Below are 27,195 nucleotides of genomic sequence, written 5' to 3' on the forward strand. Positions count from 1 at the left end.
CGTTGTAAACCTTCCTGAGGAGCCTACTATAAGATTTCCAGTACATTGTCTGGTCTCGCACAATAGTCGTCATTACCAGCAACCTTATTAGCTCTGTATCGTGTTACGCTGATCCCCGCTCTGCGTCCAAGCTTTTAACATTAAATTTCACTAAGAACAGCACTCCAATTTTCGTGTATATACTATACGAGAACATGATAATCTCATATCCCAGCAAGTTTCACAGGTCAATACAACTGTTACAGTGCACAACATATTTATGATAAGAATTATAGGTATGAGCAAATACTCTTTCGCGTTATTAATTACATCAGTTTTCCAAATACCTTACTGCCTGCCATAAAGAACATGAAATTTCTGTTTGGAATATGTATAGATGATTATTTTTTATGCTATGTTTTTTTTAATGTGACTACTTTGCTTTCATTTATCGCTTTTTATTTCCTCTATTTATATCAATTGAGTTTAATTTTATGATTTTAAGTGACGGTGTGCGATAGAAGTTTTGCCAACAGATGTCATATTTGGTGACACTCCTTCAGAAAATGCATCTGAAATTCAATTTCTGGGCGTAACTGTAGCTGATAAATTGTCTTGGAGATCACATATTCTCAACATCTGTAAAACAATTTCACATACAGTAACATTGGTATGATTAACAGACTCAAGCTAAATACTCCTTCCTCTTCTTTGTTTACTTTACACTCTTCCTTGATTTTACCTTGCTTAACTTAAGGAATTTAAGCATGGGGAAACACCCATGAAAATTTATTACATCAATTGCTGTTACCACAAAAGAGGTGTTGCAAATCATTTGCTGACTCACCCCACGTTTCCATCCACATACACTATTTCCAAATTTTAAACAAATAATAACTAAACATTTGTATTTGTTTCAGTTGGGATAATTCATGTTTGATAACAGTAATAATACACTTCCACGCATTTTTGACTCCACGTTTCATTAAATGAACGAATCATTTCGTAAGTATCCTATCAGGCAGTCTAATGACTTTTATTTACCTCTTTTACCTCTGTAATAGCTCAAAATACATTCATGTACACAGACCCTACATTTTTGAAATCTCTGGAATGCACAATAAAAAAATCCTATCTCACTTTCTTTTTCCGAAAGTGTAAGATGACTTTTTATTTCTGTTTGAATCCTATAATCGAGGCCCTATTTTAAATTGATAAATAATAAACTCAAATGTCATCATCCCCCGAAAATGAAATGCATATGTTATGTTGTGTGGAAGAAGAAAATAAAAAATAAATTGATTTGAATTGGCTTTTAGTTATTCCAAATTGTTATTTTTGTTATTAATGATCACTCGTGTGTACAGACATCTCAGGACGTTGACGAAAAACAAGTCGTGCTGATAAAGCCTAATTGATAAGATGCTTTGATAAAAATCAAAATAATTATATTGTATTTTTGTGTCTGTTCACAGACGGCTCCCGCACCTGATTGCCGTATCTATTTCAACATTGTTTTCCGCACCGAAATGAGTGTTGAAGCGCATTATCTCATGTATTCACCTCGCTCTCTGGTAGCAGTTAACACATCGCAACGACACAAAACTCATTAGTATAAGATTTTATCTTGTTCGTGCACATAAGCACTGCTGGCAAGAAAACCTTCGCAATGACTAAAACACTTAGACAAGAGCAGAAAACAGGCCATATCAAAGATTCTAACATTTTAGCATATAAGTTCTTTTTGCGTTATCTTCCTCTACTTGTTTTGATTGACTGCTGGATGATACATGTATAGCTGAGAGTATCTAATAAGCCAGTTCGTAATTAGCTCATGCACACATTGGTACAAATGACCTTTCTTTTTGCTCAGTTGGTTAGGCACCTCACTCGTTTTCAAAACAGTATAATGCATAATCTTGCCCGACGTTTATGGAATTCGTGTTCAAACGAAGAATGAACTTGCGTATACACCAGGTGACCCGAATAGTCCGTCAGTTGACATTCAAGCAGGCGTCCATTTCATTGTTTTGTACTTACTGCAATAACAGTCCTTTTCTTTTGAATAATTATTGTCAAATACCAAGCTGGATGTGCTAGCAAGCACAATTTAGATAAGGATCACATGAATAACCATCATATCACAGATGCTTATCTCAGTGAATTAACTACCCAAAATATCTATTGGTACAAATTACCATTTTCTGCTCACGCGCAAAGTGGAATTACGAACTGCGCTATACGGTACGAGTTTACATCCTTTATGAAATCATTTACCTCAGCTAGATAGTAGTATTTTTTAAGAACTCAACATGACATGTGGTATGTGTATGGTAAGGATATGTTCTTCGCGTAATGGTATGCTATACAGAGACGTTATGCATACTTTGGATTGAAAGTGTATCTTGGCTTTAGTAGTCATCTATGTGGTAAGAGAGAAAGAGAGAGGGAGAGAGAGAGAGGCGAAAGAGGGAACTTATGTATATGAATGTGTGCATGCGCGCTAGCGACAATTAGCAGCTAAAATGTGTGCACAACTCAGCCATTTTAGGTTAGAGTTGTACTGGCTATCCTGTGTGTAAAAAAATACAGGATGCTTACAGTGGAGTGTAGAACCTTGTAGAACCCTAATGCATCATCGCTGGCAACTGGGCATACTCAATGAACATTAATGCAATTGCGGACTGCTTTTAAAGCTCCTTTCTCGTCGCCATGTATACTTCCATGTGCCCTTTGACAGAAAAAAAAAATGCTTCTGCGAAATGTGTGCAAAACACTGCTTTCACTAAATTCTTTGTTTCCAAACTTCATCAGTAAGAAAAAGGATTACCTCGTCAAAAAAAAAAATGTGAGCGAAGTAAACAAGGAAGCCTATTGGTATCAGAAATATGGCGATTTAGGTTTCTGATTAAGACACGAGATCTCAAATGACTTTCTGTCAAGACTGAAATAGACATTAATCGCGAATCTATTTCCAATTTTCAAAGAAACACAAATTTATCCTGAAATGGAATGTGAAGCGCCGACTACATAAGTTTCTACTTCCTTTACTTCATTTTATGTAACCAAGAACCTGCTAAATATCATCCTAGAATGAAATGCGACCTCCTTGCCACAGCGACCTGAAAAAGCCGCTGAATTAAGAGCGGCGATGATGAAAGAAAGCTTGTATTTTATTCTTTTATTCAGTTTTTTTGTCTAGATTTTAAGATGTCGAAAGGACTTGAAATACAAAATGTGACTTTTCCAAATATGTTTTTTTTTTTCGATCTTCAGAGAAGAAGTAAGAATATTTGAAAGGGTAACACTGGAAACTGCAGAAAGCGGGATAACATTGATGAAGGAATATTTAACAAAGTCATCTTGGATAAAATACAAATGCACATATGCTTTAAAAGGTTGATCACATTTACAACATTGACACAAGGGATGTTTGAGTGAAAACAGCTGATTGCTCTCCCCATAGTCTTTTCATACTTTTTTGGTGTCTGCATCACCTCTGTCAGATGTAACTGTCACGCATACCCTTGACTGCATCTAAAATTCAAAACCTACAGTTTCTCCAATTCTGTTGGGTGCACAGTAACTTGTGTTCAAGGCTATAATTATCAACCCTCAGCATACCATTTTAGTATTCTGTACATAGGTATGTGCGTGAAATTTTTGCACTATTTACTCATTGGCACAGTAAGATTTAAGCAAGCGCGGCCGGGGGGGGGGGGGGTTGGGGGTTGGAAGTCAAGGTAAGAGAAACCAAGGTTTGTCCATGCTGGTCATCATAGTTTCTGATATCTTGAAAACAGACTTCGTTCAAAATGCACTACATTACTGAGAGCGTACATGGCTTCAGGAGAGCATTGGACTACGGCTGATGGGCCTTCAGGAGAGCACTGGACTCCGGCTGATGGGCCGCTTGCACACAACACGCAGTGTATAGACTTGACCCGGTCATATCACACTAAAAAAAAGAGTGGTAAAAATCTGCCAAAATGTGATTACTCCACCAACATACTTATTCTTCTATAGCTTCGACAAAGGGCACCCAGCAGATGATGAGTGTTTTATGATATTCTCAACAACAGAAATACAATATCAAGAGACTTCACTTGATGACATTAAAATAATATAACGCATAATGTACTTCAGGTGCGGATGAAATGCAATAATTCGTTTTGCACGCCATCGTATAAATATATAATTTTGATTGCCTCCTTCAAGTCATTTTACGAGATTTGAAATACACACTTATAAATGTACCTATCAGAGGAACGAGATACCCGACTCGTCCCCTTCATTTTGAAATAAAAGCGTTATTTACACATCAATGCGATCGATAACATATTAGTCATCTTAATCGCACCATGATAAATCTGTCGAAAGTGTTGTGACAAAAAACCCAAAGAAACAAACAAACAGTAGAACACAAAACGTACTTCTAAGTTTTACCACAATATGCCACTGCCTGCACCCCCTTAAAAAGTTAACCCTACATGTCCTTATAACAGACAGACACGATAAACCAATTGAGACGCAATAATGGATGACGCAATAATGGATATGCAGAAAACGATATGGATTGCATATGTAATGATATCTACAAATAATAAACGATGAATTTGTTCATTTTGATTGTTCAACATTTTGCCTATTTTTCTCTTTGCATAACTTAGTGGATCAGCCCAAATACACACATTTTATAGATATGGAAAGACATATCTCCCCCAGTTTTGTTAAATCTGTGATTGCAAATGCAATCTAAATCGAAAGCGTACACAATTACCCAAGCAGCGTTCATAGTGCTGGTAGAGCTGAATATAATTCAGCCAGTTAGTGTACTTGCGAAAAAGGCGTTATGCACTATATGCGTTCATAACACAATTAACACGTCCGAATAGCCTTCGTTTCGTAGGACAATGATCGTGACTCGCGATATTCTATCCTCATCAATCGATATGCCTTTTCTGGATGAATCACGAAATAACTTCTGTTTAATAGATCTGGTTGCTTCTTGCAACTCAGTTACATGAAAGGACAGCGGAAAAGACTCTTACAAGACTTATATCAGATATCATTTACTGTTAACATTTGCCTTCATACCGAATGCAGTATACGTGTCTGCAATTACTTATCTGTTTGATCAACTCATCTGTTATTTCCTTTTTACGATTATTGCCTTTATCATATCTTTCTAATACGTTTCACTACGATTTTTCCTACTTCCACATTTTTGTTGTTGTTGCTTTCACAGCAACTTTTGCTTTTGAGCACAATTCCGTTTTCAGAATTGTAAATTGTAGCTCATCAGAAACGTGCAGTACGCTACAGTAAAGTACAGTATATCCATTTGCTATATTTAATCTAGTTTTTGTTTTATGTTTTAATTGTTTAACACATGTTTTTGTTCTACATCTGGTCTAATAAATACATTTTATAAAAAATATGATTAAAGTGAGGCAGTCCTCACGAATTAAAAACGATATGCTGTTGTTGTTGTTGGTATCTCTAATGAACTATTTTCACCAAAAACAAACTTTCAAATCACCTAACAAGCGCGTATATTTCGATTGAAAGGTGTGAACATGCAGTGGTGACTACGCTAATCAGGGAGTGTTGGCAGAAGATCAGACGTCACTGACGCACAACGGTGTTCCGCTCGTTTATTGAATACGCGTACGCTCACAAGTGACCCGGATGTGTGAAGAGACAATGGAAACAACATGTTTTCGTGCTGTATGTTCAGAAGTGTATAGACCCTACTGTATATCCGTATGTCAGTACGAGTGAACGGTACTTTTTTTTTAATGATAACACGGCCCCGGTTAGCTTTCCAGTCTTTCAACATGCCGCTGTGTCAAGCATTATTCTGCGCGAATCGTATAGAAAATTGCCCAAGAGAATCATTTTCTTTCTATCCCAGTTCCCCCCCCCCCGAAAAAAAAGCATAGTGAAAGGTGAGCTATTTGGTTGAGAAATTTCGGCACCGCAGCCAAGATGAACATACGTGTAAAAACTGACCAACACTCTCGATATCGTGTAGTATGCGAGGACCATTAATTTTTGAGAGTCAATGTTTTGATGTCGACAGACAGGCTAAGGCCCTCGGCTATAAACCAAGAAAACTGCTATTAAAGGAAACAAAAACCCAAAGAGAAATGAGGATTGAGTGAAAGCAGCAACGTTAGTAGAACACATCAGTGACCTCACTGTTTGAGGAAAATTTGAAAGTTTTAGGAAAATCGGACAATCGATGCAAAAGTTATGCGTTTTTAAAGTTTTGGTGTTGGAACCGCTGAATAAGGAGACTACAAGAGGTTATGACGTCATGTGTGACAACAGTATAAAGAAAATACAAAGGGAATTCCACAAAAATTCACTTTTCTCGCATAATGAAAGAGAACTTGACTAACCGCTTTCTGAAAGCAGGGGGAATAATTGTTATCCTTGAAAAATGAATGTTTGTGGAATTCCCTTTATATTTTCTTTATATCTTATATCGTTGTCGACACATGACGTCATACACACCCTTGCACGGCGAAGTGGAGCTAAATCATATCCCTGCGCCCCCTTGCTACCATGTCCTGCAGATGTCACACTCGTAGTTCGATGAAAAAGTACTTTCAGTAAATATAGAGATAGAACAGTGAGTAGTTACACACATTACAACAATTTTCTCTGATGAATTCGAGTCTCCTCTGTTCTGCCGAACAAAGTGCACAGTTGTCCATATCAGTAATCATGCGCGCGTGCGTGGTTTTTAGGCAAAGTAGTACGCAACACGGACGTATGATAGTTCGACAAGAACCATGCCGATTTGATGTCAACTGCATGGTATTTTTCGTGTTAAAAAAAAGTTATATTTATTTTTAAAACGCTTTTTTTAAAATACTGTTTGTTCGTAAATAAGCATGCTGTAAAACGATCTATCTAAAAATAATAAAATCGCAAATTTCGCATTTATGATTAATTATATATAATTGTAGGACCATTTTGAAACACTAAAATAGGTTTTCTAAGGCGCTTTCTTCAACCCACGAGTTGAGCATCACCTTTTTGCAGGCTCTTGCACAACCGCTCGCAGGAATTATTTTTCAAAAATGGCGTACGGTGACGGTGGTGGATTTCCTTGCGCAAAAACTCAAAGAAAAGTTTTTCATTGTTTACTCTTCTTAATTATCAGTGAAGTAAAAATTCTCAGGACTACCTCCCTTTGAAATAATACATGATACACAGAATGCTAGAGGGATCATTTTCCTGCCTGAAAGAAACTTCACGTTCGAAATCTGGATAAGTCACATAAACCACGAGACAACCATCGAGTGAAATATGAATTGGATGAAAAGAAAAAGTGGTAAGAATGAAAGAATTAATAAAGCAGGGAAACGTACAGTTAGAATCAACGTCCCCCGAAAAGATATAATATTCAGAACTTGTGATGTGCAGCTTTCAGTAATTATGATAAACACCGTAATTCCCAAAGCATCACCCTGAATCCTTGCCACTCGTCCACCCAGTTCAGTAAAACACGACTCAAAGAAAGCATAATATATAAAAGAGAAAAGAAGAGCGCATAGGCGGGCATTACTTATCCATGTCATCACTAGATTACGCCCACAAGGACTGGTGGAGGAGGGTATGACTGTAGGACGGAAATTTTTTTCCTGTTTTGCACCTCCTTGTTCTTTTTTTTTTACCCGACCATCTTAAAATTTTCTGCTTTTTCATATATATCTGTCTCACCGAAATATTGCTACCACTCTCTTTCCAATACTAGTATTGGCTTCCACCCGTGGGACTTGGTATTCTATGTCAGTTCACCATCTTTCCTACCTGTCAACTAGCAAATGCCATTTCTATCTTCATGAGTAATCACTGTTTGACAAAGCTGATCAAATATGTTCCGTGTAATCATTATCAACTCGCCATTGGATGGAAATGGGAATCGTCGGTAAGCTTTTTACGTAAATCATGTCACCAGAGTCATCACCATGCAATTTTTCAGAAGATGGGCGGAGCCAAGATGGCTACAAAACTGTACTTCACGATTGCCTGCGGAAGTAAGAAGTGGATGCATTATCAATATTCGCACACTTGCCTTTCGGATACATTTACCTACAGCTCCTCAACAATTTCTTCAGCATATGGGTATGATTGTGTGTGTGTGTGTGTGTGTGTGTGTGTGGAGGCGCAGGATCGAAATTATTGTGGCGAGCGATTGAAAGTGCTGACGTTCTGTCTGTTCTGTACGATGGAAATGTCACCAACAAAGAAAACAACAACAAAACAATGCAAATACGTGTGCTTTACCCACAAGTGCCTCCATGCAGTGGAATATATCATGTGATATACGACAAACTATATGAATAGTATGAGATATCTATATGTATGCACTATACATGGCCTCCAAAATAAAAGCTGTATGATGGTATTTGTCCAAACGTTTTATGCTTATGATTAAATAAATCTAAGGCATTGTAAGGATAGCAATAGTTCCTTTTCTTTTACTCTCGTCTTAATTCAAATATTATGTATATTGTAAAGGAAATCATTACGTAGTCATGGTCAGGCAAAACAAAATAAACCACAAAGAATGTTGAATACCGGTTGTGCAACTCGATTTTCACACGTGAACAAGTTTTGACACCTTCCGCCTGCTTAGATACAGTCGTATGAAATCTAGAATATTTTCTGAACTGAGGACCATACAAAACACCCTGATTTCGATTGAACATTATAAGCACATCCAAAATTGTGTTCATTCCTATACGTCTATCCTGATAAAGTCACGAGCTGCAAATTTTACTTAAGCAATAACGAAATGGCCCAGAAAGCTTATAATAATTAGGCCACCACAAGTAATTAGTTACCTTCACTTTCTATCACTCTGTAGTACTGACAAATAGGGTTACAAGTTGGATACGTAATGAGTAACTAAAGGGTCTCCAGCCTATTTTCGTCACCTGTTCATTAAATCTAATCAATTTTTAATTCAATGTCATCCAGAGAAACTCACTTAATTCGAAAAACGGGTTCTATTGTGTGAAAATGTAATTCAGCTTTGTCTATTGTTAATCAAATTGAAAACAAAATTCAAATTCATAATTTGTCACTGAATTTCGTCTCTGTCTTTCCGCGAGTTAGGAATGCTAGGATCAAATTTGCCATTTTTCCCAAACATATTAATTATTCTGTCATACAAATTAGTCAAGCATCATAAGAGCGTTTATATGAAGGATAAACCAGGTCAACTATTATGTACGGTATGCGTGGTTATACATTTTATATCTATGAAGATATCTTATTCAACCAAGAATGTTGAAAAGTCTTAGTGTACAATTTGAGAATATAATGCTTCAAGTGCACCCTTTGTCTTATAAACTATGCTTCAATTACACTCTTGTGTCACTGTACATATTTGTGAGAATATATCTGTGTGTCTGTCGAGTTGATTGTGGTCAGTATCAAACTGAGTGAGTGCTGTGAGAGGTTTTTTTAAAATGTTTGATTAAAGCGACGTAAATGTGATGAATTAACGATTCAAGACAGGCAATATTTACAGCATCATAGAGTATCGGATATCTGTGAAACCTTTTTGGGCGATTATTAGACTGAAATGGATGACTACAGCGCGTATCAAAAAAAAACTATTCTACTATTCCACAATTGCCAGGTGTGGAGAGCACAATGTTGGTTGTGAGGAATGAAGAGCTCTTCCTCATTTCGTTGATACCTATTTATGTTGACAAATGTAATGCATGACTGAGCACATAAACTTCAAAGACAATGACAAGATGCACTTTTTCCAAGTTTGAGTGTCACATGAAGGAACAATGAATGTCTCACTAAATGGATAACATCTGTCAATGAAAGTGGCTAAATACACAGACCAGCCTGTACGAATGCAGGTTGTGTTTAGGGTTCCTTCTAACCTTTTATGGTCAATAACCTTTAACATGGTCACCTTTCCGTTAACTTGGTCACTCCCAAAAAGGCCAACCCACACAGTCCATTTTTCTCTGTTCATATTCAACATATAGTTCGCAGCGACAAACCATGTCTTGAATATGAAGAGGGAAAGTGGATAACGGGTTAGCCTTTGTGGGAGTGACCAAGTTATCGACAACATGGCCATGTTGTAGGATATGCACCATAAAAGGTTAGAGGAAATCCTTAGCACAAACTTGCAGTCATGCAGACTGGCCTGTTTTTGTTTTTGTTTTTACCGATTTCATTGACAGATCTCATCCATGCAGTGAGACATTCGTTGTTCCTTCATGTGACACTCAAAGTTCGAAGAAGTGCAATTTGTCATTGTTGTATATATACAAAGTTCATGTGCTCAGTCAAGCATGACATTTGTCGACATAGTTAGGTATCAACGGAAAAAGGAAGACTTCCTCTTTCCTCACAGCAAACATTGCGCTCTCCACAGCTGGCAATTATGAAATAGTAGCCCTCGAAAGTTGTTGACCAGCAGCTGTGCTGACTCCTACTACAACATTTTTTGAGCTGTAATGCATTGTAGCGTTCACTATCATCTTTAACACTTTTTCTTAAATTCCTAGTACACCGAGTTCAGAAAAACCTTAAAGAGATGCTATATGTCAAATCGTTGTATTACAACATACAACAATGTGAAACGAATGTTTTAGGCATTATTTGTTGTAGATATTTGACGAAATTACACGTCATAATAGGTGAATCGAATTCTGCCTGGTTACTCTATGTTTTCTTACTGGATAAGTAAATCTCTTTTAACATGTATAAATGATAATATATATATATATATTTTTTACAGGTATGAACATAATCCCACCCCAGAATAATACGGTTGTGAAGGTAAAACAAAAAACACTGCTACCAAAATCGTTCTTTTAACGTATTTTTCGCAGATGTCCTTCGATAAGGGGATAAAGTTTCTGTACCAGGAATTCAGTAATTATCTGATATTTAAAGTTTTGTCTGAAACGCTTACAAGAATAGTGCGTTCACGAACATCAACATATTTCAACAAGCGAATTTATCAATTTCATGATTTTTAGTTTGGTTTCAGAAGAAACATTGTAGCCACGCACATTTTACCAAAATGTATGGATATGATCTCCAAAGTCTAACACTATCGACATTTTCTTGAACCTGTCCAAGCCTTTGACAAGATAAATCATGATAATTATTTTGTTATACATAAATGACCAATATAGAATCTGTCTAGCAGACAACGGCTTGTTGCTATTAATGTACAGGATTCGAGTCCTCGAAGCATTTCACTTGGTGCTCCACAAGGTGCCTTACTCGGTCCTCATCTTTTTATACTTTATATCGATGATTCCCTACCTCGCCCAACCTGCTTTCTGTTATTCTTTGCAGACGACGCTAACATATTATACCTTACTCGCTATCGTTATTCCAACATCCTTCTAGACTCTGTGAACAATGGAACATAGTTCGTCAAAGATTTGATAAAAAATATGCAAATATAAGCATAAAAGAACTCAACATAATGGTGTTGAATAACAACCAGAGAAATCCTCTGCCTTGTCACATCGCATTGTACAGCAAAGTAAGTGTACCAGTTTTAACTTTAACGGAAAGGGCTACCCTGTAAAAATGAAAGAAAATAAAGAAGTAATGACGTTTTATGGCAATGCCACACTAACAATTTATGTAAATTACCGTAGAAATACCGTAGAAATAGTGGAAATCATAACAAACTTAAGAATATTTTTCTCATTTACATTCTGCAAACAAGGTATGGTATTTAATCGAGCCAAACATGTATTACGGTATTTCCAGATTGGAAAATAGTACATAATTTCTCCTTGCTAAAATTCTTCCTATCCAGAAACGTGCTATTAGCATGGTTAACTAAAGGCATTTTTGGCTCATACAAACGAATCATTCTTTTCAAACAAAGTTTTCAAAATAAGTGATCTATTTTGAATATAACTTTGGTGTGTCTATGTTGACAACACTCTTATCGCAGATTAAGATTCAATTCGACAAATCTTCATTCTTTTTCCTCAACCTTGAATTGTAGAAGTGCTAACTATACAATAAAGTAAACGTATAGGAGTTTTACTGAAGTGAAATAGACATGGTACTTTATTTGTATTTTCTTGTTTCCTTTCCGTTATCTATTAGTAATGATTATATAGTGAACATTTATCTTTATGTGTATGTATAAGAACCATGTTTCTTATTACATAATCAAAGAACGCACTCCGCCGTAGCTAACATTTACGAGCATACTGTTAAGATGGTTCGTCACCATTCGGTTTCTCTCGTTATGGACCTAAAGCTTTGGTTCCGTTATTCATGAAAAAAAAATGAGCGCTGTGATATTAACCTATACAACCAATACACCGATATACATCATTACATCTACTTTCATAATTAGTTTTGTGCCTTGAACTGTTTGTGATTATTTTGATCATTCCGGCCAGCATTGATAAGTATTGAATATCGTTGTGCACCATGGAAAATGAATCTAAAAAAGGTCAATTCTGATTAATCAAAGAAGACTTCATGACAGCTATGGGTGTGAGGTGGGTGGCAAAACAAGACAATTATATTCTTTCGAAAACTAAACAGTAGAAGGGTTCGACGTGATTGAACACATGTAACTAGTTATTTGCATAGGGTAAAGTTAAGCGCACATTATTTAGGACACTTTTGTCCATTACTATTGTCTTATGCCATTATGACAAATCATTAAGGACCCCTGATGACAAATATTTTGTTTTCCGTTGATGGGGTGATGATAAATGAATATTTTGCTTTGTAACTCCTTAATTAACTAGATATATCACTCAATGTTATTAATACCCCCACCCGACACTGAAGGAGTTAGCTCAACCAGCAAAGTACTTTGTATGCTTTTTATTGAAAAAAAAAGAAAAAAAAAGAATATTGTTACCCTTGCATTGTATTGTTCAAAATCTAATGAATGTATATTTTGCTCACTGATAGTCACATGTGTCATATCTCAAGTCAAGTGCTGAAAACCTGAGTAAGATAAATAAATCGGCAATTTCTATGATTTTCATTAAAAAATGTTGTTACCATGGCAACACAATGTTTGACATTAACAAAAAATGAAGTTTGCAGAACTATATACCACAGCCATCACATGTGCCAAATTTCGAGTCAAATGCTCAAAAGCTGAGGGAGTTAGCTGAATTCACATTATTGTATGATTTTCATTCAAAATATGCAGTTACCATGGCAACACATTTTTCAACAATAACGAAAGATAAATTTGCACATCTAGGTCATAATATAGCGGTTATATGTGCCAAATTTCAGGCCAAGTGCTCAAAGACTCAGGGAGTTAGCTAAATCCACAGTATTTTTGTATGATTTTTCATTCAAAATATGCTGTTACCATGGCAACGCGTTGTTCAACAATAACCAAAGATAATTTTCGCACATCTACGTACCGTATCGGTCACATGTGCCAAATTTCAAGCTAAATGCCCAAAGACGGAGTAAGCTGAATCCACAATATTTTTGTATGCTTTTTTAGTGAAAAAATGTTGTTACCATAGTAACGCATTGTTACTATGTTAAATTGTTAGATTTGCCCATCTATGTACTATAGCGGTCATATGCGCCAAATTTCAAGCTAAATGCCTAAAGACTGAGGGAGCTAGCTGAATCCACAATATCTTTGTATGCTTTCTAGTGGAAAAATGCTGTTACCATGGCAACGCATTATTCAACATCGACAGAAGTTGTCTTCTGCACATGTAGATACTGTAGTGGTCTCATGTGCCAAAATTCAAGTCAAGTATAGGTTTTCCCCGGTCAATTTCATACTTTTGTCATTCCAATTCATTAATGTGCATTCAAATTCGTACAGCGCACGCACGCGAAGATATTCGGGCATTCAAATTCAGAATCCGAGCGATCAATTTCATTTATGGAAGTTCTATTTCGTTTTCGACCAATCAAATTCACGATTGGGCGTTCAATTTCCAAATGCGAGCATTGCATTTCCTACTCGTGCATTCAAATTTATGCAATAGTCATGTGATAGTCCCGACGAGCTTGTTTGGGGCGTTCAATTTCATTTTCAGGCGATCAAGTTCCTACTTCGTGCAATCAATTCAACGAGGAAAATGGAGTAGACTTTTTTTTTAATGACGAAAGGAGAAAGGGCATCCACAACCAATGAAGGCTAGCAATATAGTGTAATTATGATTGTCTAAAGGTTCTACATTGTTCTCTGTTCATGTATTCTTTGTTTTTCATCTCAGGTCCAATCAACAGTGCATCCAAACAACACAACAATCTAATCATCTTCCTTGATGATACTGCATGCTGACAACGCCCAAACACTAACCACATAATGACAATGCACCAATTTAAAGACAAACTGACACACAATGATCTCACATAGTCCCGCAAAAGTAAACAAATAAGATAGCAATTAACAACAACCAAGACGTATATAATGTTCATGTTATCAGTTTCAATGTAATCGTCATTATTTTTTTTTTCCCGAAGGTGTCAACCAATCTTCGGCATTATGCTCGCCTGTAGACCTATACAGTGCCTAATGTTTGTTTGTTTGTTTGTTTGTTTCATTTTCCATCTAATAAGATGGCTGAATAGCCCATATTCAGTTGCAACAGCTGGTCTTCCATGGGGTCCAGTTGGATGCAAGGTGGGACCACTTCACTGGGTTAAACACACTGCTCTTTGCGATGAATAAATGAAGTGGGATCTTGTTCGTGCATGAGTTGTGACTCTGTCACACATGGGACCTCCATTTTATGTCCTATCCGAGGGACATGTGCCTGTATATTCATTTTCGTGAAGCCCGAGTTCAAATTTTTCAATAAACAGGTGGACCTCTATACTGCAAAATAAGTAACCTTCATCACGGATCCCAATATATACAAAGCCATATGAAAAAAAGATACACATACACGGCCCCAAAGTAACTAAATTCAGGACTTCTTTTAAATTGAATGCAGTTGTTTGGAACATGGTTGCCTATTCACGAATTTGAATGACCGACAAGATTTTGTCGCCAGCTTGACATGAATTTGAACGCTCATTGCTGAAATGCGTGCTCCTCTCTTAAATTTGAATGCTCCGATCTGTGGTGTATCTAGGGAAAACGGCGCCCGGGGCAAGCGCGAAAATTGCGTACCTAATTTCTGAAAAAGTGTTCAACCCCAACCCCATCCCGGCAGGGACTTTAAACAAAGTGCACATGATATGCTTTTTCAAGCACTTAAAAGGGGTCATTTGAGAGTGATTTAAATGTAATGAATTTTGATACATTTTGGCGAGCGAGCCGAAAATCTTTGTATTTCAGCTTCCAAAACATGGAATTCTTGTCATTTTGTGCTTATCAAATCTTACAATTCTAATCAAGATATAGTAACGGCCTTATAGATAACGATTTCTACCAACAAACTGAGGACTTTAGAAAATACTCTAGATTAGTACTCGCGAGTGAGCCGAATTTGTATATTTCCGCGTCATCATCACGTTTAGTTCTTATCTCTCTTTTTTTTTCTGATAAATTTTGGCGAGCGAGCCGAAAATTTGTGTATTTCAGCTTACAAAACATGGAATTTCTGTCATTTTTTGCTTATTAAATCTTACAATCAAGATATAGTGACGACCTTATAGATAACGATTTATACTAACAAACTGAGGACTTGAAAAAATAAGTCTGTTTTATAGTACGAGCGAGTGAGCCTAAATTTGTATATTCCCCCGTCATGATTACGTTTTCTTCTTATCTTGTTTGCCCTTTTTTTTTTGTGCGCCCCCCGTATGTTCGAAACCGTTGGCGTCCGTTGGCGTCCGTTGGCGTCCGTTGGCGTCCGTTGGCGTCTTCTTCTGATCCAATCGACGATCGCTTCAGAACGAATGAAATTACAACCGCGTCCCGAGTAACATTTTTCCTGCTAAATATAAAATGACACTTGTGGACACAATAGACATTGTCATTTTGTCCGCGTCATCGTCACGTTTGTTTGGTTTTTTTTTTGGATAAATTTTGGCGAGCGAGCCGAAATTAATATTTTTCGTATTTCAGCTTACAAAACATGGAACTCTTGTCATTTTTTGCTTATTAAATCTTGCAATTCTAATCAAGATGTATAGTGACGGCCGTATAGATAATGATTTATACCAACAAACTGAGGACTTGTACAAAATACTCTAAATACTCTATATTGTACGAGCGAGTGAGCCGAAATTTGTATATTTCCGCGTCATCATTACGTTTTGTTCTTATCTTGTTTGATTTGTTGGGTGTGTTTTTTTTGCGCCCCTCCCCCCCCCCCCCATGTTCAAAACCGTCGGCGCCTTCTTTTGATCCAATTGGCGATTGCTTCAGAACGAAAGAAATTGCAGCCGCTGCTCCGTGAAACATTTTTCCTGCTAAATATAAAATGACATGTGTGAACACAATAGACATTGTCACTTTGTCCGCGTCATCATCACGTTTTGTTCTTACCTTCTTTTTTGATATAAAGTTTGGCGATCGAGCCGAAAATTTTTGTATTTCAGCTTACAGAACATGGAATTCTTGTGTGAATACAATAAACATTGTCATTTTGTCCGCGTCATCATCATGTTTTGTTTTTATCTTGTTTGATTTGGTTTTCTGCCCCCCTCCAATACCATTCTCCCCCCCCTTTCCGGGCGAGTTTTTTTTTTTTCCTTCTTCTTCTTCTTCTTTTCTTTTTTCTTTTTTTCTTCTTCTTCTTCGTTTTTTCCTTTTTTTTCTTCTCCTTCTTCGTTTTTTTTTTCGTTTTTTTTTTTCGCTCCCTGGAGTGGCGCCCGGGGCACGTGCCCCCCTTGCCCCCCCCCCCCCCTAGATACGCCACTGGCTCCGATAGTGAATTTGAATTCTCCGACAGTGAATTTGAATGCTCCGATAGTGAATTCGAATGACCGGATTTTGTATTTGATTGCTGATTCAGTGCTGCGAGCACGGAATGCGTAAAACTGAATGCTCTGGAACTTGAATGACAAAAGTATGAAATTGAAAGGGAAAACCTGTACTAAAAAACTCAGGGAGTTAGGTCAATCCACATATTTTGTATGATTGGTAAAAAAAACCCCTGCCGTCGTCATGGCAACATATTTGTTCACACACAAAAAAAGGCGTCTTGCACAACTACACATTACATTGATCGTATCATATCCCAAATTTCAAATGAATTGCTATAAAACTGAGTAGTTTGATCCACAACATTTTATAAGATAAAAAAAATGTTGTTGCCATGGCAACGCATTATGCAATACTTACGAAAAAGGTGTCTTGCACATCTTCCTTTGATAGTGGTTAAACACGCCAAATTTGGGGTTAATTGCTCAAAAAATGAGAGTAGTTCGATCCACAACTTTTTGTAAGATTTAAAAAAAAAGTTGTTGCCATGGCAACGCATTATGCAATACTAGTGAAAAGAGTGTCTTGCATATCTTCTTTTAATACACTGCAAAAAGTCCGGTGTTAAATAGTGAACACCGAGCTGGTGTTAAATTTTCGGTGCTCGTTTATGGTGTTGAATTAACACCTCCGGGTGTCATTTCCAAATATAAAACTGTTTTTTGAAGAGTTTCTTAGTAACTGCACTTCTTGTTGATTTTTAATTCAAACAAGACGATCAAGAATTTTACATTAAAATACTAGTTTTTTGAAAAAATGTGAAAATAAATTTACACCACAGTAACACCAGCTGGTGTGGTCTCTTATTGAAGCTGGACGGGTGTTAAACCATTGATATTAACACCAACAAATACCAAATCAACACCATGTGGTGTCATTTTTTAATTAACACCAGTGCAGTGTCAAAATAACACAAGGTACAGCGTCAAATTAACACCACGAAGTGTCAGGTGAACACTTTTCAACACCATCACAGTGCATTTTTTACACCTGTGGGTGTGGTCCTCTATTGAAGATTGATCGGTGTTAGATATAACACCCATGGTGTTAAATCTAACACCGATGTTTTTACAGTGTAGCGGTCACACATGCCAAACTTGGGATTAATTGCTCCAAAAATGAGAGAGTACTATCCAAATTTTTAAAATGAAAATTTGCCGTTGCCATGGCAACGCATTATGCGATACTAACGAAACAGGTGTCTTGCCCATCTACCTTTGATAGCGGTCATACAAATTTGGGGTCAATTGCTCAAAAAATGAGAGAGTAGTTCGATCCACAAAATTTTGCAACGGAACACAAAGTAACAAGGTATGCGTATGAGATGACGCCAAGTGAAATCAATTGCCGATTATTTTTGCTTGTAAACCAAATATGCTTGCCATATCAATGACAAGTAAGTGTGAAACATATTCAGCAAAAAATGGAGGGATCCCCTAGTAATGTACGGATCTCTCAAAGGAAATCCATTGCTTTTTTTCCCCTCACTTGTCTGTACTTGGACTGCGGATTTTACGTCTGTATATGTCGCTTTGAGTGCTCAATCTACCTTTGCGCCGCATATTTCACCAATTGTAAACCAATGTTTTGCTTTTGATTCTGGGAATTGGGAAGACAAAAAAAAAAGTCCCTCCACTCACTGACCCAGGCCTAGGAATACAGCAGAACATAGCATCAACCTTTTTTTATACAGAGTATAACACCGCCAAAGCGCCAGTTTAAACACGAACAGACAAAAATTAGAGAAGACAATGGACAAAAACTACACCTTGCATGGTTGTTCTGAACTACAATACTTTTCCAAAATTACTAGTAGTTGGCATGATCAAACACCTTGTCCTTTGTAAGCGTGAAGTATAGTTTCATACCGATGAGGCAACACACTAAAACGCTCTCTCCACACTCTCAACAAACGACATACTGTACAGAGTAATGCATCCAAGTACACATGATCCACCCGCTTGGTATTTCCATTTTGATTTAAGAACTACCGTGATGATACTTTTAGACTGCCAGCAGATTTAACAAACTCTAACTTCACGCGAGGCTTGTACAGACTGGTGTTTACGCAGAACACACACACACACACACACACACACACAAACCCCTCTCCATACTAAATAATGTACCTGTGCAATCTCATTCGGAGTCGTACACTGAAGTTTTTAAGGAAATTTGAGCACATCGTGTTCATTGAATAGCCTCGTTATTATATATCATCTTATTTCTTTCTCTTTCGGGTACGCCTGCAATGCACGTCATAGAAATAACAGAAAAATCTATGAGCAGAGAAAGGTAAACCGCGTCGTCTCAACCACCATAAATTATGATTTTTATTGCTAATTTTCTGGGGCTTCCCCTTCTTCAAAGCATTAACAATACAGTAGTTGAATATATTTGTATTAACATTCAATGTGTAAATGCAATTACGTCGATGAATCGACAAATGTACGTATATGCATATATATATATATATATATATATTTATTTATTTATTATATTATATATATTATAATGATGCTTGTACTCTGCGTGTTGGTACCAGTTCAGAAAAGATGACGAATAAGGATAGTACAATACATTTTATAGTCCAAGAGCATTAGGTCAAAATAGGCTTAAACCTGGACATTTCAGGGGTGGTATTCTGAAGTCGTGCTATTGAATGTGTAATTAACTTCGTAATTAAGTCGAGAAGTTAATAGGCCCTTAATCAGGGGCAAAATTGGTATTCTGAGGACATAATTAAGGTATGATTAAGTCCCTTAGGTTCCTCCCATCTAATTGTTATTCAGTCCAATCAGACGCGTTGTTGGAAGCCAAAATGGTGATTACCCGCGCAAGTATGTCCTGAATGCGCGCTCCTCCCCACCCCCTGTAATTACAACCAAAGAACTCCGTACGCACATGCTGGTCTTTGATTACAACCCTTCACCTACGCACTCGGAGATCTCAAACTCTTTGCTCACATAAAATGACAAATTCCTCGAAGATCGCCTTGGGTGGCATTCTGAACACCGTTTTATCTCTGTTGTAACTTGTGTTGTAACTTCTGTTGTAAGTCTGTGAGTTACAACACCGCTAAAACAGTTGTAAATCGGTATTCTGAGACTGTTTTATCTCTGTTGTAAGTCTGTTGTAACAAATCTGAATTCTGAACATCGTTGTGGCCGAGAAAAAAACCCCTGTAATGCTTGATACCGGGGGTAGTTAATGACACTCTTTGGTATCATTAAGTTTTCTATTAACTTTCACAATCAATTACGCGCTCAGAATACCGATTTGTAATTAACTCAGAGGTGCACGCGCATTGATACGCGCAAGCACGTACGACTTTTCGCCAAAACGATTGTTGTCATGGTAGTTAATAAACCCCCTACTAATTAAGTGCTAATCAAACGCTAATCAGGCCCTGTTTTTTTTTTTCAGGATAGATCCAGAAATATGTCTCGAATAACATACTAAAAGTCCTCATAAATCCTCTTTGAGCGTTTTCCGCTATCCAATATGGCGTCCAAAATGACCGCCTTTTCCTGAAATTCCTATAACTTTTCAACCAGGGAACCCAAATACAAAATTTAAATGTCTAAATATATGTATTGAAGCATGACGAACTCAATAAAATACATATTAAGAGATGTTGACGCACCTAAGTACCGTAATCCAAGATGGCGTCCAAAAACGACCGCCATTTCCTGAAATTCTTATAACTTGTCAACCAGCTAACCAATTACAAAATTTAAATGTCTAAATATATGTTTTGAAGCATGAAGAGCTCAATAAAATACATTTTAAGAGATGTTTAAGCACGCAAGTACCAATGAAACCGCTCGAGCTTTTCCTAAAATGCAAAATGGCGTGCAGAATGGCCAGCAACAACAATTTTATCTCACAATTATGTAAATACATACAAAACTGTATCAGCATATATGATTAACATGTGATTTTTCATCCGGAAAATAGTATTAAAAAAAACTTTTCATTAAAATAGTTCTTATGTGTAAAGTATACAAATTAAAACATTTGAATGTGAAAATCAAGGAGTGTGTCCTTGTTACGAGAGAAACATTGAAACATTTCACCATCAGTTTTTTTTTTGCTAAACATACAGCCTACTAGAAGGCAATATTTTTTACCACATGGTCTATTTTCGTTACCTCAAGCACATGAGATGAAAATTTAGTGCTAGCCTCTTTTTTATAAACAATTTGACTAACGCATTTGATGTCTACCATGAGGTGAATTCCACTTGAAACTATCAATCATCCCTTGGGAAGTAAAATCAATTCTCTTTTACTATCTGTACTACTTACATGTTCAAAATTAGTGTCTACATGTGTTACAAAATAATGCGTAATTTATCACATGCGAGTGAATTTCTGTGGTGCAGTCTATTGCTCCACCTAAAAATAAAGTGATTAAATTATAAATTTATTTCATGTAGATTAGATAAATAATAGATAGAAATAAGAGAATATGACACTCATAGTTATTGGTACATGTTTTAGGGATACTCCCTTCCCACACGACTTTCTTTTTTAAGACTTGAAGATGAAACATATAGTGCACACGTTTCGTAAGATATCGAATTGTTTCCATCGAAGCGTAAGAAAAATATAGAGTATTATTCAGGAAAACGGGCAACGAGAGGGTGTGGAAGAGGAATCCCCCCTTACATGAGGGAGATTTTTCACTTTAAGACTTGATATTCAGACATTCATGCGCCCTAATGGTGAAATATTAGATGTTTGTTATTTCCATCAAAAAATGAACAAAAAGATATATATTCATGGAAGTAGTATAGGAAGAGGTAGGGTTGCCCTCTCAGACAAGGGAGATTTTCGTATTTTCAGACTTATAATTCAGAGATCTGGTGCAACCTTTTGGTGAAATATTCGATATTTATTTCCTATTTAGAAAAATTAGGAAAAAATATGTTCAAGATAGTGTCGGGGAGGGGGAGTGCGGGAGGAGAATACTCCCTCCCATACGATGGAGATTTGGCATTTTCCAACTTGAAATCTGAGATTTAGCGCACTCTTTTGGTGAAATATCTTATATTTGTTTTTATTATAAAAGTAAGAAAATATATATTTATGAAAATATGCGGGGGAGGTGTAGAAGGTGATGCACCCTCCCACACAAGAGGGAATTTTTTTTAAAGAACTGAAAATCTCGGGTTTTTATGGTGCACACTGTTGATGAATTACTAAATTTTTGTTTCTATTAAAAGTGTAAGTAGAATGACTATTCAAAGCAATGAGCTAGTGGAGGATGGAAGGAGTTCTTGCATTTTTTATGATCGTCATTTCAGAATTTTTGAATAAGTATTTCATTTGGTTCCTTGTGACTCAAAACGTATATTTCGACATTTGAAGTGTGTACAAGTGTAATCTACTTGCAAAATTATGAGAAAAAAGGAAATGGCGGCCATTTTGGACGCCAGCTTTGATTGCGGTACTTGCGTGCTTCAACAACTCATAATATACATCTTATTGAGTTCTCGATGCTTCAAAATATGTATTTAGACATTTAAATTTTGTATTTGGGTTACCTGGTGGAAAAATTATAAGAATTTCAGGAAATGGCGGCCATTTTTGACGCCATCTTAGATTACTCTACTTGTGTGGGTCAACGTCTCTTAATATGTATCTTATTGAATTCTTCATGCTTCAAAACATATATCTAAGCATTTAAATTGAAATTGTGTACTTGGGATACCTAGTTGAAAAGTTATAGGAATTTCAGGAAATGGTGACCATTTTGACGCCATTTTGGATTGCGGAAAACGCTCAAGGAGGATTTATGAGGACTTTTAGTATGTTATTCTAGACACATTCCTGGAGCTAGCCTGAAAAAAAAATCAGCTTGTTACCAGAAATGTCCAGGTTAAAACTTACATAAGATGCGCACAATGCCTCCACTTAGATACCACACGCGCGTTGCCAGAAACATTCCTATGACTACCACTTATGTATTATTATATAGAGAATACAGTCATCTTGTTTACTTTCATATTTGTCATTGCCGACCCTGAGGAAGACGTATGTATTCGTGGAAAATTGGGTCTGAATAAATAGCACTGTTGGACTGAAATGCATTACTACCCTACTTCGTCATCTTTTCTGTACTGGTACCAACACGCGGACTACAAACATCATATATATATATATAGCATGGACTTGGTTTCAGGTTTGTTTTTGATGATGATGATGATGATGATGATAAAACATCATCATCATCATCATCATCATCAAAAACAAACCTGAAACCGAGTCCATGCTGTATTCACCAACAGTTTATTTCGGCACAAACAATTTTGAGCGATTCGCTCTTTCTCAAGTGTGATACTGAGAGAACAATAACAATCAAGTCATAACAATATTGCAACCGCGTTCCCAAGGATGCGCGCTTTAACGCATAGATGCTGGGTAGCCTAGCACCTAGTGCGCATCCCGGCAACAGCGTTATATTACGTCATAATACAATGACAACGAGTATAAAAGCATACATAAAAACTTGGCACGATTGATATAGAAGTAATTCTTCTGAAGACGCAGCTGCGGTGGTGATGTAAAATTTGTACAAGCAGCATATTATTTCTTTCAAACTTCAACATACGCATACATTAGCTTTAATTCTAGTGTATAGATGTTTACATAATCTGAGATTAGCATGTATTATGACGTAATATAACGCTGTTGCCGGGATGTGCGCTTTGTGCTAGAATTCCCAGCAAGCGCGCATCCTTGGTAACGCGGTTGCAATATTGTTAAGACTTAATTGCTATTGCTCTCAGTATCAACACTTGAGAAAGAGCGAATCGCTCAAAAATTTGTGTGCCGAAATAAACTGTTGGTGAATAATGAGCATGAACTTGGTTTCATTTCTGTTTTCGATGATATTATCACGCCAACACGTGGACAACTTACTCAATAATAGTAATAGTAATAGTAATGTCACGATAGAGGAATGCATTAAAAGCCAATTGCCTTGGTTTCTATACAAAATCCAATTTTTTTGGGACCTCCTCCTTCGTCAGGGATGAAAGTGCCTATGAAAGTGCTTATGAAAAGAAAATAATATATACGTACATACATAATTATACATATGTGTGTTTACTATTCAAGAATAATCAAATTTTCGTGTTTGTGTCTCCGCAGAAGTGTGTAGCTATCTCCCATCTAAGAACCTACACAAAAAGCAAAACATGTGAACAATTACCCTCAGAGGATTAAGAAAAACAAAAGGTGCGAGTGCAATCTCATGAATGAACATCAAATTCAGTGAAATTGTGTATTATATGGATATTTTTCTTCTTCGAAATGAAAGTAAATGTTTACACTTACATCTGAAATCATTGGGAGCTGCCAGGCAGAAGCAATTCGAGCCTCGTGTGTACAGGTGGGATTTGGCCCGAAAAAGGCGACCACACCTTCGCTCCACTGCTTAGTCAGAGCCGATATGGCTTGGAGGTCACCGATGCCAGTATCTGTCCACTCAAAGGTAACATTGTATCCGGGCAACAGGTCAGGGTTGCTGTTGACGTCCTTGACTGCCTCAATCATGGCGCCACCGATTCGTTGTGCGAAGCGCTGAATGCTGTCTCTTGAAGCACTAGCAAGATAGCCCAATTTGAGTTCTTTCAATTGTCCCGGGCCCGGGACCATTGTCGTTGCGACAGGCTGGTTGCCAGAGACGAATGCTAGATCTAAAGACGAGGTGGGCAAGGTCGTCATCATGTCTAATCGAGAGTGTCCTTCAGTTGTTGTGGATGTATTCTGAGCGTTACTTGCAGCCAGTGCCAAGCATGCACAGAGCAAAAACGGTGGAACTACTAGGTTTCTATTTGAGCGCATGATTGTAGGTCGATGTACTTCCTTTCCCTTTGATTTAAAGGCATGAGGTTTTTTTTTTTTTGTCAAAACTTACTGTAGATTCATTGCTTTCCATAAAACATGGCATGCCCTACAAATCATGTACAGTGCTCCGGTGAATCTGCTGTGGTAATTGTTATGTCAGTGTTTCTTCGAAATTACCAGCAGATGATTTACAAGTCACAAGTAATGTTTACACCAGACAGCCATTTTGACCCAATATTCACTTTGGTGTGCATTTATAGCTACTCTTCCTGGTGCGATATGTCACCGTTGCTGATTCTTTTGTTTTTTCTTTCAGTCAAGTAGGCAATCTGAAATAAGCATGTCCGTCAAAAATCAAAATGCTGAAGCAGTGTTTGATCCTTACAATCACACTATTCCTTCTGAAATGAGAAAGTTACGTTGTGAAGAACACATGACACACATAATCAATGGTTGTTTTGTTCAGTATGGGCAATAGGTAGATTACAATATCTGAAAACGTTCGACCGATGGAATGCTGACAGTGTCACTGATGATGCAAGACGTTTGACGTGCGAGCAAAATCCATGTATCCAGGCATAACGTGATGTTCTATACGGCACGACGTTAACTTAAATTAGTCAAACAGAATAGAAGAGAAAGTGGAAAGTAAAAAAGAAATAAAGTTAGGATAGTAAGATAGCAGGGGAAGGAACAACTAAACAAACGGATATAAACAGATCAAGTCAGATAGAAGTCAGGGGAATCTGTAGGGTATTTTTCGAAGGATCAAATGACTAAAACTCACACTCTGTTCCACATACATGTGTGATCTTGTTTGTCTCGACAGACCCGATTTTCTCTTCGATCACTTCAATAGCGTAGGTGTCACGGGAAACTAAATGAGAAAGTGATGGTTGACGAGAAGAAAACAACTTTGGAAAGCGTTACCCATTTCTCTTCGTGATAGCCTTTGAACTTTCCAGTGCTTTTCCAGTGTTTTTATTTCCACTGACGCACAGTCATGCTGCAATGTAATCTCGATAAGTACCAGCCAAAAGCTGCTTCGGCAAATTCGATAGTGTGAGAGTGGAAATACTTTCGAGATGATTTAAATAGCAGAAGTGATTCTTCGCGAGTGTGTAAGCGAAAAAGAAAACACAAAACAAAATAAAGCAAAAGACAAAACAAGACAAAACGATATATATATATATAATATATATAATATATATATATATATATATATATATATATATATATATATATATATATCAAAATGAAATCATCAAAGTCTCCCAGTATCACCCTCCCTTCAGGATAACAAGCAATGTCTGTAGTTAAATAGAATTATTTTAGGGACGCTTGCAACAAGCTATTAATCATGAAATCTAAACAGTGTAGAAAATGTATGCTCTGTTGCCTTCTGCACTGGAGAAACCCGTACGGTATCCACTGATTAAAGCAAGTAGGACAGATTGCGTGAGAGCTAGATGATGCGTGCATGTAAGTCGCACGAATCCTTCGTTTAGCTCTTCCCTCGAGCCATTAAATCGTCATCAGGTTGTCATGCTCCCGTTCTATTCTTGTTGTGCTTCCCCTCCTTCCCTCATTCTAACTTCTCGATTTGAAAGGACTGAGGAATTTGACAGAAAACACACACGCACACATACGGAAACATCGATGAAAGGTCAAAGAATCTTAATGCTGACCGAGTTTGGATGAACGTTACAGCAATCGTAGGCTTTATGTCAGTCTGGGAGACCAGTGTCTTGTGTTAACGGGAGTCACAAGCATGTATCCGATACTATTACGCCATCAAGTATACAAGTTAAACAGAGTACAGCCCAAGATGAGTGTAAGAACTTGACAACTTCCGCGTACCAGACATCACCATATGCAGGAGTTAAGTAAAAGACATTGACTTATTATCCTTATTTCGCTGTGTGTCAAAGATTTCTTTAGCAACAATTACGTCTATGACACTTGACAAAAACATTGTGTCCGCTCCGTACTTCAGCCAGTTCTGGTGCGCCAATGAACGAAATGATAAGATACACTACTCAATAGTAGAAAGTGTGAATAGATCCGGCTGAAGGAAATATGTCTCTGCTAGGTAGCACCCTCAGTGATATCAATCACGAGCTCATAGCTAAAACACGTTTCCTGTAATCTGGGTGCGTGTAGTTTAATGCGAGGTCATGATTGCCGGAAACTCCCATTCCTGCCTTTTGTCCAGTGCAGCTTCAATTGGTTTGTGCATTACACCATGACAATTCAATTCCAGAAAATGAAACAAGCATACAAATATATCGAACCGCATCGTTCAATACACAAGGGCGGTGAATAACGTCCACACTTTCAGCAATGCGCGATTCCACTTTGTCTCTCACTTGGAGTGTAAATGGAGAACTGTAAAGCGTAGTCGAGATGTAAATTCTATTTCAATGCAAATGATGTTTC

General features: G+C 37.2%; 1 protein-coding gene across 2 annotated transcripts in view; it reads right to left on the minus strand.

The window, feature by feature from the left end:
- Positions 1-26,756, minus strand: part of LOC139730740 (speract receptor-like) — a 533,152-nt gene extending 506,396 nt beyond the window's left edge. The window contains exons 1-2 of one of the 2 annotated variants that reach the window (XM_071641605.1): positions 26,445-26,756; positions 24,244-25,366 (exon numbers count right to left, since the gene is read on the minus strand). In XM_071641605.1, coding sequence (XP_071497706.1) covers positions 24,244-24,753 — 510 coding nt within the window. In that variant the 5' untranslated portion in view covers positions 24,754-25,366; positions 26,445-26,756. Of the gene's footprint in view, positions 1-24,243; positions 25,869-26,444 lie in introns of those variants that run through there. The other variant, XM_071641604.1, reaches the window with a different exon arrangement.
- Positions 26,757-27,195: the final 439 nt, after the last annotated feature.

Source organism: Diadema antillarum, unplaced genomic scaffold, assembly GCF_040938485.1.
Source record: "Diadema antillarum isolate AM-2024a unplaced genomic scaffold, OU_Dant_1.0 seq00000331_RagTag, whole genome shotgun sequence".
In the NCBI taxonomy this organism is placed as follows: domain Eukaryota; kingdom Metazoa; phylum Echinodermata; class Echinoidea; order Diadematoida; family Diadematidae; genus Diadema; species Diadema antillarum.